At 42.6% G+C, this 16,576-nt stretch overlaps 1 protein-coding gene across 4 annotated transcripts in view; it reads right to left on the bottom strand.

The window, feature by feature from the left end:
* The window catches only part of rnf24.L (ring finger protein 24 L homeolog), a 60,320-nt gene that overhangs the window by 28,405 nt on the left and 15,339 nt on the right, over positions 1-16,576 (bottom strand). For 2 of the 4 annotated variants that reach the window (XM_018226993.2, XM_018226997.2), the window contains exon 2: positions 9,639-9,744. The exons of the other annotated variants lie outside the window; for them this stretch is intronic. In XM_018226993.2, the coding sequence (XP_018082482.1) occupies positions 9,639-9,661 (23 nt within the window). In that variant the 5' untranslated portion in view covers positions 9,662-9,744. The remainder of the gene's footprint in view (positions 1-9,638; positions 9,745-16,576) is intronic. 4 annotated transcript variants of the gene reach the window in all.

Here is a 16,576-nt window from a genome sequence, read left to right as displayed (position 1 = left end):
TCTGTGTCTCCAAAGATGCCCCAGTAGCTCCCCATCTTCTTTTCTGCTGATTCACTGCACATGCTCTGTGCTGCTGTCACTTACTGAGCTTAGGGACCCACTCACAATATACAGTACACATAGAATAGAAATGTCACAATATAAGGCTGATTAGTAATTAATACAGATAATTACTACATGGCAGCACAGAAACCAGTGCAATTAGCATCAGAATTTAATAATCAGCAAACCTGTAGCATCAGCTTATATTACAGCCAGGGAAGCTCATTTTCTGCTGGATAATTAGTGACGAGCCCTAAGCTTAGCTTCTCAACAGCCAATCAGAGCCCACTGAGCATGTGAGTGTCACAGACACTTTCCAAGATGGTGACCCCCTGTGACAAGTTTGAAGTCCTGGATCATTGCTGCTATTGACAAGCTCAAACTTTAGCCTCGTGCAATAAGTTCACTATATAAAATATGGCATTTTGGGCCATATTTGTTTTTAGAGTTTAGTTCTCCTTTAAAGAGACATTCCACCGGCCAGTGATTCGTAGGACTAGTTTGGATGAGAAGCAGAGGTGGCCATTAGAGCAGGTCCTTTGGCTAATATGTAGAAACCCAATGTTAGAAGTGGACTTCTATTTCCCAGCAGCTAATGAGGCCCCATGTAACATCCAACTGCCCCCCGTTATTCATTGGCTTGGATTGGAAATGCAAGGGATGAACTAGACTTTTCTTCAGCCAATGAATGAAGGGAGGTATAAGGAGCAAGACAGGCAGTGCAGAATTATGGCTTCCAGCTAACTACTGGATAAACAATCAGATGACTAAACCCCAGGAGAAGTTTGCAGGGGAATATCATTGTGGTTTTTACAAATGTATATGTGGTTATAACCGTCAGCCCACGTGCGCTAATTAAAGTATCCAGAGTGGGACGTCCATCACTCTCACACGAGAATCACAAGGTGGTAAACAAGACAGGGGAGGTCACATGCCCAATGGGTTCCTTTAAGTCTGGAAATTCCCTCTGTTGTGGATATTCACCAGTTTAAAGGGGAACTAATGCCAGAGACACGTGGGCAAGATGTGGCTCTACAAGACCCCCAGTGCTACTGATTGGGCTTCTACATGGAAATGGTCGCACTGCGCTGCACTGCTGCAAAGTAGTCTCTCCTGCCAGCGACCAGGAAAAGTAGGTGACACCCTTCTATAAACTGGGAAATGTTTAGATCTTGTGACATGGGAACATATTGTTGGGGCAATTCCATTTCCAAACCCCACACACCTACAGATTGGTCATGCACTTTCTAACCCATCTCTACCATCAGTCTCCTATAAAATGTGCCACAGCATCTTCTACAGGACAGTTTTAGCACCATGAAACTGAAAGATCTTCTCCTTGTACCGAGGTCAGATGAATGTGCAATATCAGCCAAACACCTTATGGTGTCTTATGGTATTATCCCTAGAAGGAAAAATATACTTTCAAATAGGAAAGCATCAAATCCACTATTTTAGATTCGGCCGAATCCTTTGCGAAAGATTCGGCCGAATACCAAACAGGATGCTAATTTGCATATGCAAATTAGGGGTGGGAAAGGGAAAAAAATTTTGCTTCCTTGTTTTATGACAAAAAGTCCCGTGATTTCCATCCCCGCCCCAAATTAGGATTCGGATTCGGCTGGGCAGAAGGACTCGGCCAAATCCGAATCCTGCTGAAAAAAGCAGGTGCATCCCTACTTTCCAACAGGATTCAATTTTCCATTAAAAAGTCCATATTTGCAGCCAAGCTAGAGGCATGCTAACTACATGCAGTCCAAATTAGGGGTCCACCGAATCCACTACTTTGAATTCAGCCAAAATCCCAAATCCTTTGAGAAAGATTCGGCCACATACCGAACAGAATCCTAATTTGCATATGCAAATTAGCAGTGGGAAGGGGGAAACATTTTTTTACTTCCTTGTTTTGTGACAAAAAGTAACACGGTTTCCATCCCCAACCTGAATTTGCACATGCAAATTAGGACTCGGATTCGGTTTGTTCAAATCCGAATCCTGCTGAAAAGGGCAGAATCCTGGCTGAATCCCAAACTGAATCCTGGCTTCGGTGCATCCCTACTTTCAAACAGGGTTCATTTTCCCTTTAAAAAGGGGCATGCTAACTACATGCATTCCAAATTAGGGGTCCACCGAATCCAGTATTTTGGATTCGGCCGAACCCCCGAATCCTTTGCAAAAAAATACCGAACCGAATTTGAATCCTAATTTGCATATGCAAATTAGGGGTGGGAAAGGGAAAACATTTTTTGCTTCCTTGTTTTTTGACAAAAAGTCACACAATTCCCTTCCCTGCCCCTAATTTGCATATGAAAATTAGGGTTCAGATTCGGTTCAGCCGGCAGAAGGATTCGGCCGAATCCGATTCCTGCTGAAAAAGATTGAATCCTGAACCAAATCCTGGATTTGGTGCATCCCTAGTCCAAATGCATGGGATCTTGGGAATCACACTTTGGGGGCTGACCCATTAATTATAAGATATGAGCTTGGGGACAGGTCCATAAAAGAAAAGGGAAAAGCGGAGAATTACTTGAAAATGAGGTCTCACTACTGGGAATGAGTATAGTGAAACACACTTTATTTATTCAAAATTCAAATACACAAACATTAAAAATACAGTAGATTGAACACAGCAGCAAGGTGTTAGTGTGGATTTGTTTCTTCTGCGTTCAATCTATTTTTTTTTGTGTATTTTAGATTTTTAATAAATAAAGTGTTTCACTATACTCATTCCCAGTACTGAGACCCCATTTTCAAGTAATTCTCCGCTATACGGACCCTTGTTTCAAGCAGCCTTTTTTTACTTGGGGGCGCTCCAGGGAGGGGTGTATTTCCCCTTATATATTGGGTATTAATAAGTAGTTTCATGGGGCACCTCCATCTTCAGCTTGGAGATATTTTATTTTCATTCTCACATTTAAGGGTCAGTACATAAACTGGTTACATGAAGGATAAAGCAGCGAGACTCCCTCCTAGTATCAGTTTTATGAACATATATATCTCTCATATTAAATATCTATATATTATATATCGTCCTGTGAAGAAATTCAGGTTCACCTGTTACCGACCTGGTCTCTAAAATTAGAGTTGAGGCTCAGCCAAACAGGACATCACGGGGGTGATCGGGTAACCTCTTGTGACTGCGGGTGTAACGTGATGCTCTACTATGCTTGGCAAACAACCCACGGGGGGGGGATCTTGGGCTGAACCCACTCTGAACTGGCAGAGACGATAAAAGGGGAAGATTACCTGGTTTATGATACCAAAGCTCAAGCATTATTTATTATTGCAGCCAGATGTACAAAACTTATTGAGAGTGAAGAACATACTCCGAAAAGGCACAATCAACTTGCCCTTTATTAAAATGAACACTAAAAACATCTAAAGGTGTTGCAACGTCACCAAACGAGCAGATCTCTCACCGTTAGGTCCGCCGATGAGTAAGTGGCCGGTCAGATCAACGAATAGATGCGGTCCGCGATCCAGCGGAATTTTTAGTCCCGCCCGATTGACATTTTGGGCCGATATCGATCGGGGTGGCCGTCGGACGCCCCCATACTCGGGTCAATAAGCTGCCGACTCTTGTCTGCCACAGGTTTTATCAACCCGTGTGTGGCCAAGCCTCTCGAGGTTCATAGAGGTCCAGTCTTTAACCAGCTGGAATAATTCTAGGCATTTTTTTCTCAAACAGATTTGTAACGAGCCAATACTTCCCCTTTAATGGCTGAATACAAAAATGTCGTTTTTTTCTTACTTTTCTATTAGTACCCTTCCCTTACTCACGTCCTAATGGAAATTTCCAGCCCCAGTAAAAGAGTTTATTCCCATGGAGAGAAAGGGGAGGCAGAACTGGCTCGGGCCCATTGGACTGAAGTGTATGAGGATTTTTATGTGAGTGTAAGAGAAATCTTGGCTCTTCCTCTCTGTTCTCTAAACAAGAGAAGCGTGCCAGCTCTATTCCAGGGTCCAAAACGCATGACGGATCTCAGTCTCGGGTTTCTTCTTTTCACCTTCCCCATGTTGTACGTCGGCCCCTCTGCTTACTGTCAAACTACAACTCCCACCAACCGAGTGTTGCACTGAGCATGTGCTGCATCATGTAGGGGTGTAACTACTAGGGATGCACCAAATCCACTATTCTGGATTCGGCCAAACCCGAATCCTTCGTGAAAGAATCGGCCGAATGCCGAACCCTAATTTGTATATGCAAATTAAGGATGGGAAGGGGAAAAACATTTACGCTCTTGTTTTGTGACAAAAAGTCATGTGATTTCCCTCTCTGCCCCTAATTTGCATATGCAAATTAGGATTCAGTTCGGCCGGGCAGAAGGATTCAGCCGAATCCGAATCCTGCTGAAAAAGGCTGAATCCCGAACCGAATCCTGGATTCTGTGCATTCATAGTACAGCGGAAGCAGACCCTGCGGCTGCAGGGGGGTCCAAGAGGTATAGGAGCCCCATTAGGACCAAATTCATATACAATTCAATAAATATTGGTAAAACAAGTCAACCTCTAGACATATTTGGGGGCCTGAAAAACAATTTGTTGTGGGGTCTTGTAATATCTATGTCACTGGCATTACGGCTCTTATAATGAGGCAGAAGGGGGTTAATAAATGCCGGCCTTGTGTCACCTTTTACCAAGATCTGTTCTTATTTCTCAGCCAGGGGGTGGAACGCCATTAAACACACACACGGGATAACACCCATTCAGCAGTTAAATTGCTCCCACGGAAGAGCTCCAAGAACCTGTCACCGATACAAATAACCTCAGTGTTGCCTCATGGAATTCCGCATTTAAATCAGTAACTCTGTAGCCACTTTAATCCCAGCAAGAGGGGAAAAAAAAAACCATTTTGAGTATTAAAGTGGCCACACACCGAATTAATTGTATCAGTGAAGCTGCGACCGCCCGTGTGCCCAACGAATGTGACCCCTAATCCAGCAATATGGGAGATTTTAATGGATAGAAAGAGACAGAGGGAAATGAATCTCGTTCTTTAAATATTAGATCTGCTCTTCCCGTGACTTGGCCACCGGCGGGTATTTACGGAGGATAAAGCACACGGCGTTTCTGGGCCTCTAGTTCTGCATGAAAGATTTGCTACGTGTACAAGCACAAAGACTGAATGTATAGGGAAGGGGGAATGGAGAGCGGCCTCCGTGGGATTGCACTTTTAAGAATGTCTCAGAGTGGGAAGTATGGAGGAAACGCAGGGACTATAAACCAGGATGGAATTCAGCCCAGAAACCACAGAGGATTCCAAGGCCCTACAAGCCATGCACTGCTGTACTGCTCCCTCGCAATGCACTCTTAAAGGGATACTGTCACGGGAAAACATGTTTTTTTCAAAACACATCAGTTAATAGAGCTACTCCAACGGAATTCTGCACTGAAATCCATTTCTCAAAAGAGCAAACAGATTTTTTTATATTCAATTTTGAAATCTGACATGGGGCTAGACATTGTCACGGTCGGCACCCAGAATCCAGAACCAATGCTAAGATCCCTGATCTTGGCTCTTGCTTCTTTTAACAGCCGCCTTTCACATCGGGAGGAGGATGGAACTACTTTCTGGCAGGCTGTGATTTCTCCTAATCAATGTAACTGAATGTGTCTCAGTGGGACCTGGATTTTACTATTGAGTGCTGTTTTTAGATCTACCAGGCAGCTGTTATCTTGTGTTAGGGCTCTTACTGACGAGCGTTTTTACCTGCGCTCCCCTGCGTTCCGTTTTTCTGTGTTCAGGCGCAGGGGAGCGCAGGAATAGACGTATTCGATTTTTTTTCCAATGGGGCTGTACTCACACAGGCGCGTGTAGGCGCCGAACGCAGGAAAAATGCAGCATGTTGCGTCTCAACCTGCATTCAGCGCCTACACGCGCCTGTGTGAGTACAGCCCCATTGGAAGAAATGTAATGCGTCTATTCCTGCGCTCCCCTGCGGCTGAACGCAGAAAAACAGAACGCAGGGGAGCGCAGGGAAAAACGCTTGTCAGTAAGAGCCCTTAGGCAGCTGCTATCTGGTTACCTTCCCATTGTTCTGTTGTTAGGATGTTGGAAGGGGAGGATATCACTCCAACTTGCAGTACAGCAGTAAAGAGTGACTGAAGTTTATCAGAGCACAAGTCACATGACTGAGGGCAGCTGGGAAACTGGCAATATGTATAGCCCCATGTTAGATTTCAAAATTAAATGTAAAAAAATCAGTTTGCTCTTTTGAGAAATGGATTTCAGTGCAGAATTCTGCTGGAGCAACTCTATTAACTGATGTGTTTTGAAAAAAACATGGTGTTCCCATGACAGTATCCCTTTAAGCTGGCCATAGATGTAAAGATCTTTAAAAAGATGTTTTCGTGATCGTGAAACCACGATTATCTTGAAACGATTGTTTAAATGTATGATTTGTCCATCAACTAAAAAGACCATTTCAGGAGATATTGCCAGGAAAACTGAGGGGAGCTGCCTGCTTGGCCCTGCAAACATAAATAGATTGCACTGGAACCCATAAAAATGTTTTAACACGGCTGATCAATTTTCTGAGAGATGTCAGACGAAAAATCGTAAGATGTACGATCGTTCGATTCCCACTATCTTCACATAATTTGACGGATTGTTCGGAATTTGGGGTCTATTACACTTATGGTAAAACTCCACGGGCGACTTTCAGTGCGATACCGTCCATTCCAACGCGCTGAGACTAATCGCAGGCGTCATGACGGATCTCTATAATCTAAGGTAAGTAATAGGAATGTCGCATGTTGTCGCTGCGTGAATCTGACACAGCACGACTGTCGGATGAAGACGCAACACGCAGTGACAACATGCGACATTCCTATTACTTACCTTAGATTATAGAGATCCGTCTTGAAGCCTGCGATTAGTCTAAGCGCGTCCGAACTGACGATATCGCATTGAAAGTTGCCCGTGGAGTTCTACCCTAATACCCCAAATATTAGCTCCATGTACTAAAACAAACACTGTAGATGTTAAAGAGGACACATCCCAGCACCCTCAGACCAGTGCTGCTAATCTGGACTAATTGTAGCAATGAAACACTAGCCATTACTGATATGAGTGGCCAAAGCATCGGGCAGTGCTTTCCTCAGTTACTAGGGAGTCTGTCGCGGTGTCGGGATAGTGGGGTGTAAATAATTAGTATTGGTCTGTACTGACACAGAGATCCTTCTCAAGGTCACCAGTGTTTGGCTACTGTACAGACAGAATGTCTCTCACATACTGACAGACTGACAGACTCCCGTGTACCAGTAGTGTAACTAGAGTACGCCGGGCCCCAGGCAAAACAAAATCTTTAGAGGGGGCCGGCAAACTCCGATCTCCATCTTCCCGCCCACTTCCTGCCCCGCCTCTGCCTACCTATGTCCCACCTCCACCCCACCCAAACTCCACCCACTCCCGACTTCTGTCCCCCTTCCCTGCTGCAGGTAAGAGAGAGGCTGGGGAGGAGGGTATTTTAGCTATAGAGGAAGCAGAACCCACAGCCTGGGCCTCCCTGCGACTGCAATGTCTTCTTCCTCTATAGTTACTCCACTGCCATGTACTGTATGTCATACACCCTGCAACACAGAATTAAATGCATCTCTCTTAGGCAGCAAGTTCCTCTCCTGCTTTATGGCAGCTGAGATTCTAGCTATCTGTATAACAGAGCATTCTGTCCCAGTGGCTGCACAGATCCTATCTGATCCCCATTGTAAGCAGCAGTCCTGTCCTGCTTTATGGCAGCTGAGATTCTAGCTATCTGTATAACAGAACACTCTGTCCCAGTGGCTGCACAGATCATATCTGATCCCCATTGTAAGCAGCAGTCCTGCTCTGCTTTATGGCTAAGGTATATCTTTATATTAGAGCATTGAGGGACAGTTTATATCTTATGAGAAGTGCACAATAAAACAGAAATTAAAATGGGAACATTTGGGAGGGTATCCCTTTACCAGAGGCAGATAAGGGCTTTTTGTACTCTTTGAATACATACTTAAGATTCACGCAAGGCCTAATCACTCCCAGCTGCTCTATTTAACAGACAATTCCCAGCGTCAACCAACAGGGAAAAAAAAAAAAAAAAAAGACAGAAAATTGGGCTCATTAGATGCAAGTAACCAGCCGAGAAAAGGGAACGGCATTTGCATGAAAATCGTTGGTAAAAAGAAAAGGAATATATGCAATGGTCGCTAATTAAGCAATTACACCGACCCAACGTGGGCCAGTCGTAAAAGGCTTGTTCTCATTCAGGGGCTGCTGTGTCTGTATTGGGCTGATTCGTGCACCATCATCGAATTCTAAATCCAGCATCCTGGGTCACTGTTCACTAGAAGCTGACATTTTAATTAGAAGAATGCTGGGAGAGCACATTAAAGGGGTTGTTCACCTTTGAGTTAACTTTTAGTATGATGCAGAGAGTGATATTCTGAGACAACTTGCAATTGGTTTTCATTTTTTTTTTTTAGGTTTTTGAGTTATTTAGCTTTTTATTCAGAAATCTGGTTGGTAGGGTCCAAATTACCCTAGCAACCATGCTCTGATTTGAATAAGAGACTGGAATATGAATAGGAGAGGCCTGATTGGAGAGAAGAGTAATAAAAAGCAGCAATAACAATAAATGTGTAGCCTTAGAGCAGAGACATGTTCAGATTCGGGGAGATTAGTAACTGGCGATAAACCGGCTCTTCTTCGGGGTGACTTATCTCCCCAAACTGCCTCCTAGAATCTAAATCGCCAGTGGTATGGCATTCTGATCGCTTTGTTTTCCGAAGTCGCCCGAAGTTTCCTCGTGATGTGACTTTGGAAAACGAAGCACATCTATTGCCATCCCGCCGTCGATTTAGATTCTATCCGGGGAGATTAGTCTCCCGAAGAAGAGGAGATTTGTCGCTGGGCGACTAATCTCCCCGAATCTAAGCGTGTGTCTCTGCCCTTACAGAGCATTTGTTTTTATATGGGGTCAGTGACCCCTATTTGAAAGCTGGAAAGAGTTAGCAGAAGAAGGCATATAATTACAAAAACTAAAAAGAATAAATAATGAAGATCAATTGGAAAGTTGGTTAGAATTGGTTGTTCTACAACATATTAAAAGCTCTTTAAGGCTCATGGGGTATATTCAAATCCAAAAAGTTCAAATCCCCCAGAATCCACCGATGGGCTTTCATTTATAACATCGGTTCTGATTCGGACTGATGACAGCCAATCACAGGAGATTCAGGTGCATCTCCCTCCACTAAAAAATTCACAATGGGGCTGGTCCTTTCTGGGGGGGACCTGGATAACTGACAGACTCGTCCATATATATATATAGAATAGTGTCCCCTTGAAAGCTGCCATGTTGGATTCCAAAATCAACAATAATGTGTGTGACAAATTTAACTTTTTAAATTTTTTTCAGGATTGTCCAGTGATCCCCAAAATTCTGGAGAGTTCTTAAAGCATAGGCATAGGGAGAGAAGCATAGGGAAAGGGGAATCAGGTGCAAAGATAGGGCCACGGGGCCCATAAACCTTTATTTATCCCACTGCTCAGTGTACAATGAGCAACAGGTGACCCAAAAACATAGTGCAACATGTATGTAGTGTAGTATGAAGGTACTCACTTTGTAAGCCGGTTAAAGAACATATCACGCGGCCGCGTCCGGTTCTGCTGCCGAGCCCCCTCCTTTCTGAGACGTCTCACTGGGCCATAATCCCTCCCATCTCACTCTGCAAGTAACATGTATGACAGGTCCGTGTTATGTTTCACAAGATCTCACATATGGGCGAGGGGGGAATGAAATAAGTAACAGGAAACAAAATAAGGTGCAGGAAACAAGGAGCTGTAGGAATAAATTGGGGGTGAATGACACTTGCTGGGGCTCATATTCAAACAAATAACCTAAACTAATGATTTAATAAGAATTAAACAGCTAGGGGTGTCAAGGAATCAGTTACAATAATTAAAAATAATCGGAGTTAATTTTTTTATATTTAATGTGTTCGGCTCATGGTACATTTACCCCATTCTCTGCCAGTGTAGAGGAACCTGAACTTGTCCCTGCAGCCTGCACATTGCTTTACAGACACAGGGAATGGAGGGCTAACTGCTCATCAGGTGCTTTAAAGGAGAACTAAACCCTAAAAATGAATGTGGCTAAAAATGCCATATTTTATATACTGAACTTATTGCACGAGGCTAAAGTTTGAGCTTGTCAATAGCAGCAATGATCCAGGACTTCAAACTTGTCACAGGGGGTCACCATCTTGGAAAGTGTCTGTGACACTCACATGCTCAGTGGGCTCTGATTGGCTGTTGAGAAGCTAAGCTTAGGGCTCGTCACTAATTATCCAGCAGAAAATGAGCTTCCCTGGCTGTAATATAAGCTGATGCTACAGGTTTGCTGATTATTCAATTCTGATGCTAATTGCACTGGTTTCTGTGCTGCCATGTAGTAATTATCTGTATTAATTACTAATCAGCCTTATATTGTGACATTTCTATTCTATGTGTACTGTATATTGTGAGTGGGTCCCTAAGCTCAGTAAGTGACAGCAGCACAGAGCATGTGCAGTGAATCAGCAGAAAAGAAGATGGGGAGCTACTGGGGCATCTTTGGAGACACAGATCTTTACTGCTAAAGGGCTGTGGTTGCCTTGGGCTGGTACAGAAGCACAAAACATAATATACAACATTTCTAGCTATTTCTTTAGTTAGGCTTCAGTTCTCCTTTAAAAAAAAAAAAGGAAGCGACTTGTTGCTCGGATGTACGCGTGTATATTGTGCAGCTGATTGAAATATCCACGGGCACCATGTGCCACCCCAACATGGCCAGAGGACCACTAAAAAAGAAACAATAAAGAGGAAGGGGTGGTCCTGTAACGTGGGCCAAGAATAAGATCAGACTTTGGGTTTTCCAGCGAGTCTTTGTGATGCTCTCCTTGAGCTTCAAAGAGCCGTGGGTAAAGGTGGAAAGACTGTCAGCACACTTGGCATTGATCATGGGCATTAAGTGGTTAAATACACTGAACAGTTAATGGGCCAACAAGCAAAGCAGATAAATGTATCTTGCCCCCAGCACTCAGCAATATCACATGAGAAGAACAAGCTAACCAGAGAGCTCCCTCCTCTTGCTTCCTATTATATATATAGAATTCCTGCCATAAAGCGAGACAAGACTGCTGTTTTTGAGCTTCCATTTGCCATTAAGCATCTGCCTCACACACTGAGTTCCAATGTTACATTTATCTAATTTTAGCTCTCTAGGGACTCTCTACCATCAAAGTGCAATTAATGGCAAGTTCACAAGTAAAAGGTCATGGGTCAATGGTGCATGAATTCTGGTGACTTCCCAGCTGTCTAAATAGGAAATCTACCTAAATAGATCTTCCGGCTTCACAATACTTACTACTAATATAGAACACGGCAGCTGCGGTCTGTGTAAAGATCTGGTCACAGACCCCCCTCAGTGACTTCTAAAATCTTTATCATTTACAGTAGGGGGTACATTATCCCTTATAATACATGAGTGATACTCAGAGTTCCCTGTATAACTCAGCCTGCAGCCTTGTGCCTTTATATGGTCGCAGAACAACCCCTCAGTGACTTCTAATATCCTTATCATTTACAGTAGGGGGTACATTATCCCTTATAATACATCAGTGATACTCAGAGTTCCCTGTATAACTCAGCCTGCAGCCTTGTGCCTTTATATGGTCACAGAACAACCCCTCAGTGACTTCTTATATCCTTATCATTTACAGTAGGGGGTACATTATCCCTTATAATACATGAGTGATACTCAGAGTTCCCTGTATAACTCAGCCTGCAGCCTTGTGCCTTTATATGGTCGCAGAACAACCCCTCAGTGACTTCTAATATCCTTATCATTTACAGTAGGGGGTACATTATCCCTTATAATACATCAGTGATACTCAGAGTTCCCTGTATAACTCAGCCTGCAGCCTTGTGCCTTTATATGGTCACAGAACAACCCCTCAGTGACTTCTAATATCCTTATCATTTACAGTAGGGGGTACGTTATCCCTTATAATACATGAGTGATACTCACAGTTCCCTGTATAACTCAGCCTGCAGCCTTGTGTCTTTATATGGTCACAGAACAACCTCTCAGTGACTTCTAATATCCTTATCATTTACAGTAGGGGGTACATTATCCCTTATAATACATGAGTGATACTCAGAGTTCCCTGTATAACTCAGCCTGCAGCCTTATGCCTTTATATGGTCACAGAACAACCCCTCAGTGACTTCTAATATCCTTATAATTTACAGTAGGGGGTACATTATCCCTTTTAATACATGAGTGATACTCAGAGTTCCCTGTATAACTCAGCCTGTAGCCTTGTGCCTTTATATGGTCACAGAACAACCCCTCAGTGACTTCTAATATCCTTATCATTTACATTAGGGGGTACATTATCCCTTATAATACATGAGTGATACTCAAGAGTTCCCTGTATAACTCAGCCTGTAGCCTTGTGCCTTTATATGGTCACAGAACAACCCCTCAGTGACTTCTAATATCCTTATCATTTACATTAGGGGGTACATTATCCCTTATAATACATGAGTGATACTCAGAGTTCCCTGTATAACTCAGTCTGCAGTCTTGTGCCTTTATATGGTCACAGAACAACCCCTCAGTGACTTCTAATATCCTTATCATTTACAGTAGGGGGTACATTATCCCTTATAATACATGAGTAATACTCAGAGTTCCCTGTATAACTCAGTCTGCAGCCTTGTGCCTTTATATGGTCACAGAACAACCCCTCAGTGACTTCTAATATCCTTATCATTTACAGTAGGGGGTACATTATCCCTTATAATACATGAGTGATACTCAGAGTTCCCTGTATAACTCAGCCTGCAGCCTTGTGCCTTTATATGGTCACAGAACAACCCCTCAGGGACTTCTAATATCCTTATCATTTACAGTAGGGGGTACATTATCCCTTATAATACATGAGTGATACTCAGAGTTCCCTGTATAACTCAGCCTGCAGCCTTGTGCCTTTATATGGTCACAGAACAACCCCTCAGTGACTTCTAATATCCTTATTTACAGTAGGGGGTACATTATCCCTTGTTAATAATAAAGACAGGAACTTCCATATTTCACTATAATGATTTAACCTTGTCAAGTAGCATGAGCTGCAATTTGCAGATGAGATTGTAAGAGATTAGACTTATCTTTCCCAACCATCTAATCTGCTGTACAGAGGGGCCCGGCATCTGTTCGAGGCGCTCAATATAATTAGAATAAATTGCTCAGGGCAATCCTTTATTGCAAGTAAAAGGGTGGTTCCCCATTTACGTTAACTTTTACTATGTTATAGAATGGCTAATTCTAAATAACTTTTAAAAATGCCCTTCATTTTTTGTTTTTCATTGTTTTTTAATTATTTGCCCCTTTCTTTGGATTCTTTCACATCTGTAAGGCTACAAATATATTGTTATTGCTACTTGTTATTACTCCTCTTTCTATTCAGGCCTCTCCTATTCATATTCCAGTCTCTTATTCAAATCAATGCATGGTTGCTAGGGGAATTTGCACGCTAGCAACCAAATGGCTGAAATTACAAACTGGAGAGCCGCTGAATAAAAAGCTAAATAACTCAAAAACCAAAGAATACAAAATTAAAGGAGAAGGAAAGGTTAAAACTAAGTTAGCCTTATCAGAAAGGTCCATCTAAATATACCAGTAAACCCCCAAAGTAATGTTGCTCTGAGTCCCCTGTCAAAAGAAACACAGCATTTCTTTCCTTCTATTGTGTACTCATGGGCTTCTGTATCAGACTTCCTGTTTTCAGCTTAAACCTCCAGGGCTAGGGCTTGAGCATGCTCAGTTTGCTCCTCTTCCCCACCCCCCTCTCTTCTCTACTGTAATCTGAGCCCAGAGCAAGTAGAGACTCAGGCAGGAAGTGATGTCACACCATGTTAATACTGCAGCTCCTATCCTAAACAAACAGAGAGTTTCTAGAGCTTTTTACTCAGGTATGGTAAAACATTCTACAGAATAAATATAGCATTCTAGCTTGCACTATTGCAGCTAATCTATTGGCAATAAAATGCCTCCGTAGCTTTCCTTCTCCTTTAAAACCAATTGCAAATTGGCTCAGAATATCAATATTAACAGTTAATTTAAAAGGTGAACAACCCCTTTAATGTAAAATGACTACAAAAGAAAACAACAGTCTAATTTGGCAGAATGCAAGACACAGATTAAAAGACAATGAAAGCAAAAAAGAGGAGTTTTATTCCCTTTTACTGCACTCAGGATAAACTCCCCGGCCCAGTTATGCGCACACACACCTGTGAATGTTACACTGTGTTATTTCACACATACACACAAGCTACACATGTAACACGACTCTCACATGTAACACGTCTGTAACACGCCATTAAGAGCCAGGATGCACATGAGCTTTCCACAACTTGATCTAAGAATTAGTTTGGGATTACACAGTGAAACATAATTAGAGAATAATTGCCCTTACATAAGAGTACTCTGCCTCCCAGCCGCACCTTTATATGTGCCTTCAGCACTAAACTGCACTAATATAAAATATAAAAACACTGTTTCCCACAACCAGAAGCTCTGAAGGTCCCTTGGACTAATGTGTCTGGGTGGCAGCAGCAGACTTAGCAATTACCCAGAGGCTGCACAGCACAGAGGAATGGCCGCCTGCTAATAAAACCTACTATTGCAAGAACTCGCCTTCCAATTAAAATGCACATTGTGTCGTACCATTACATACCTCCCAACATTTAGAAAATGTTGGGAGGTACAAAAAGTTTTGCTGCGCGGTGAAAATTTTTACCATGCCCATTTTATGGCCACACCCCCTCATTACCATGTCCATTTTACTAAATTTGGCAGGTTATGGAAAGTTTGTACACATTTCTGGGGGGTTTTAGGATCATGTTTTAAGTATTGTTGCAGTTTTGCTAATGAAGGTGAATTGCCCTTTAAGTTGCAAGTCACAGTTTCCCCAAGAGAGCTGCTGATCTTAAATAGCTACAATTGTATCCTTGCTTATCTTAAATCGTTACAATTGTTGCTTTGCTTATCTGAGTTACAATGGTTTCTTTGCTTATATTAAATAGTTACAATTGTTGCTTTGCTTATCTGAGTTACAATGGTTTCTTTGCTTATATTAAATAGTTACAATTGTTGCTTTGCGTATCTGAGTTACAATTGTTTCTTTGCTTATATTAAATAGTTACAAAAGTATCTAAGTGCACATATTCTGGGCTCTCTACCAAAAGCCAATTGAGTTACAAACTTTGTATCTTTTTCTAGCTGTTCAATGCAGGAGATCAAAGAGAAAGTCGGGACATTTCAGTAACAAATCCAGGACTGTGGGCTGAGCTGTCAAAATAGGGACTGTCCTGTGAAAAAACAGGACATTTGGGAGGTATGTGATTAGGTAAATTTTGGATGAAACTCTGGTACCATTTGGACATGTGCCGCCTCTAAGTTAAATCACTTTGGACCATAAACATCAGGCAAAATGGAATGAGATTAGGTGCCCTTTAGTTGTTGAACTAGGCACTGACCTGGGTCCTCACAAGTGTAAGGGGCCCACAAATGATGGAACTGCAAAACTGCTTTCCAAATGGAAGTGTTTTTGTCGAGCATATTGTTAAAAGGTGGTGTGTGGCCCTCAAAGAACTTCCATGGCTAAGGCCCCATTTAGTGTTAACCTGACTCTGCATCCAGTGGGCACCAGATATACCAGTTAATTACCCAAACCCCAATCCACTAACCAGTGACACTCTCCCCAGTTAGCACTCACATGAGAGTGAGAGGAGGTAGAGTTATTCACGTGCGCAGGGTTAAAAGATCTCTACCAGGACCGTCCAATTGGAGGCTGGCAGACGAATCAAAAGGATTTTGATTAGTCCTTTTGCCTAGAAGATGTATTAGAGCTCACTCTATTAAACTCAAAGGACATCATGTCTCTCTACATGCAGAATTTGTGCAAAAGGCAGTTATTTTGTTAGATTGTTGTTTGTACTGGAATCAGTTATTTGAGTGAGCTCTAATACATCTGCTAGGAAAGGAAGCTCCCCGATATATTGGATCTAACTGTCAATGAATATCTGACACCCAACTGCTGCATGAAGACAGAATGAAGAGAAACAGATGCTGAGATTGGAATAGTGAATATAAACTTGATTCGATGCGAAAGTTCCCTTTTAAGGAATTGCAAAGCCCGTTTCAACTGAACAGCCCGTGCAGCATTACAGCCACTCCCAATTATAACCGTGACCTCAATCTCTGTCGTAAAGCATGGAAGCACTGCTGTGCATCAAACAGGAAGGAAGTACATCCGGTCACATGATGACTAGGAAATATCTTTCATTCAAGGGGTTAATAGGCCTATTAGTTTAACAGTAAAAATATCCCTCCTGCAGGTCTCATTACCCCTCATACAGCACTGCTCCGACTGCTCAAGAATAAGAGTCTTCAGCTATAAGAAAGGAGGGGCCACATCCACCCAGAACATAAAGATAATATTTCTGGCTATG

The sequence above is a fragment of the Xenopus laevis genome, chromosome 1L, assembly GCF_017654675.1.
Source record: "Xenopus laevis strain J_2021 chromosome 1L, Xenopus_laevis_v10.1, whole genome shotgun sequence".
Lineage (NCBI taxonomy): Eukaryota > Metazoa > Chordata > Amphibia > Anura > Pipidae > Xenopus > Xenopus laevis.
This window is presented reverse-complemented; position numbering and strand designations above follow the sequence as displayed.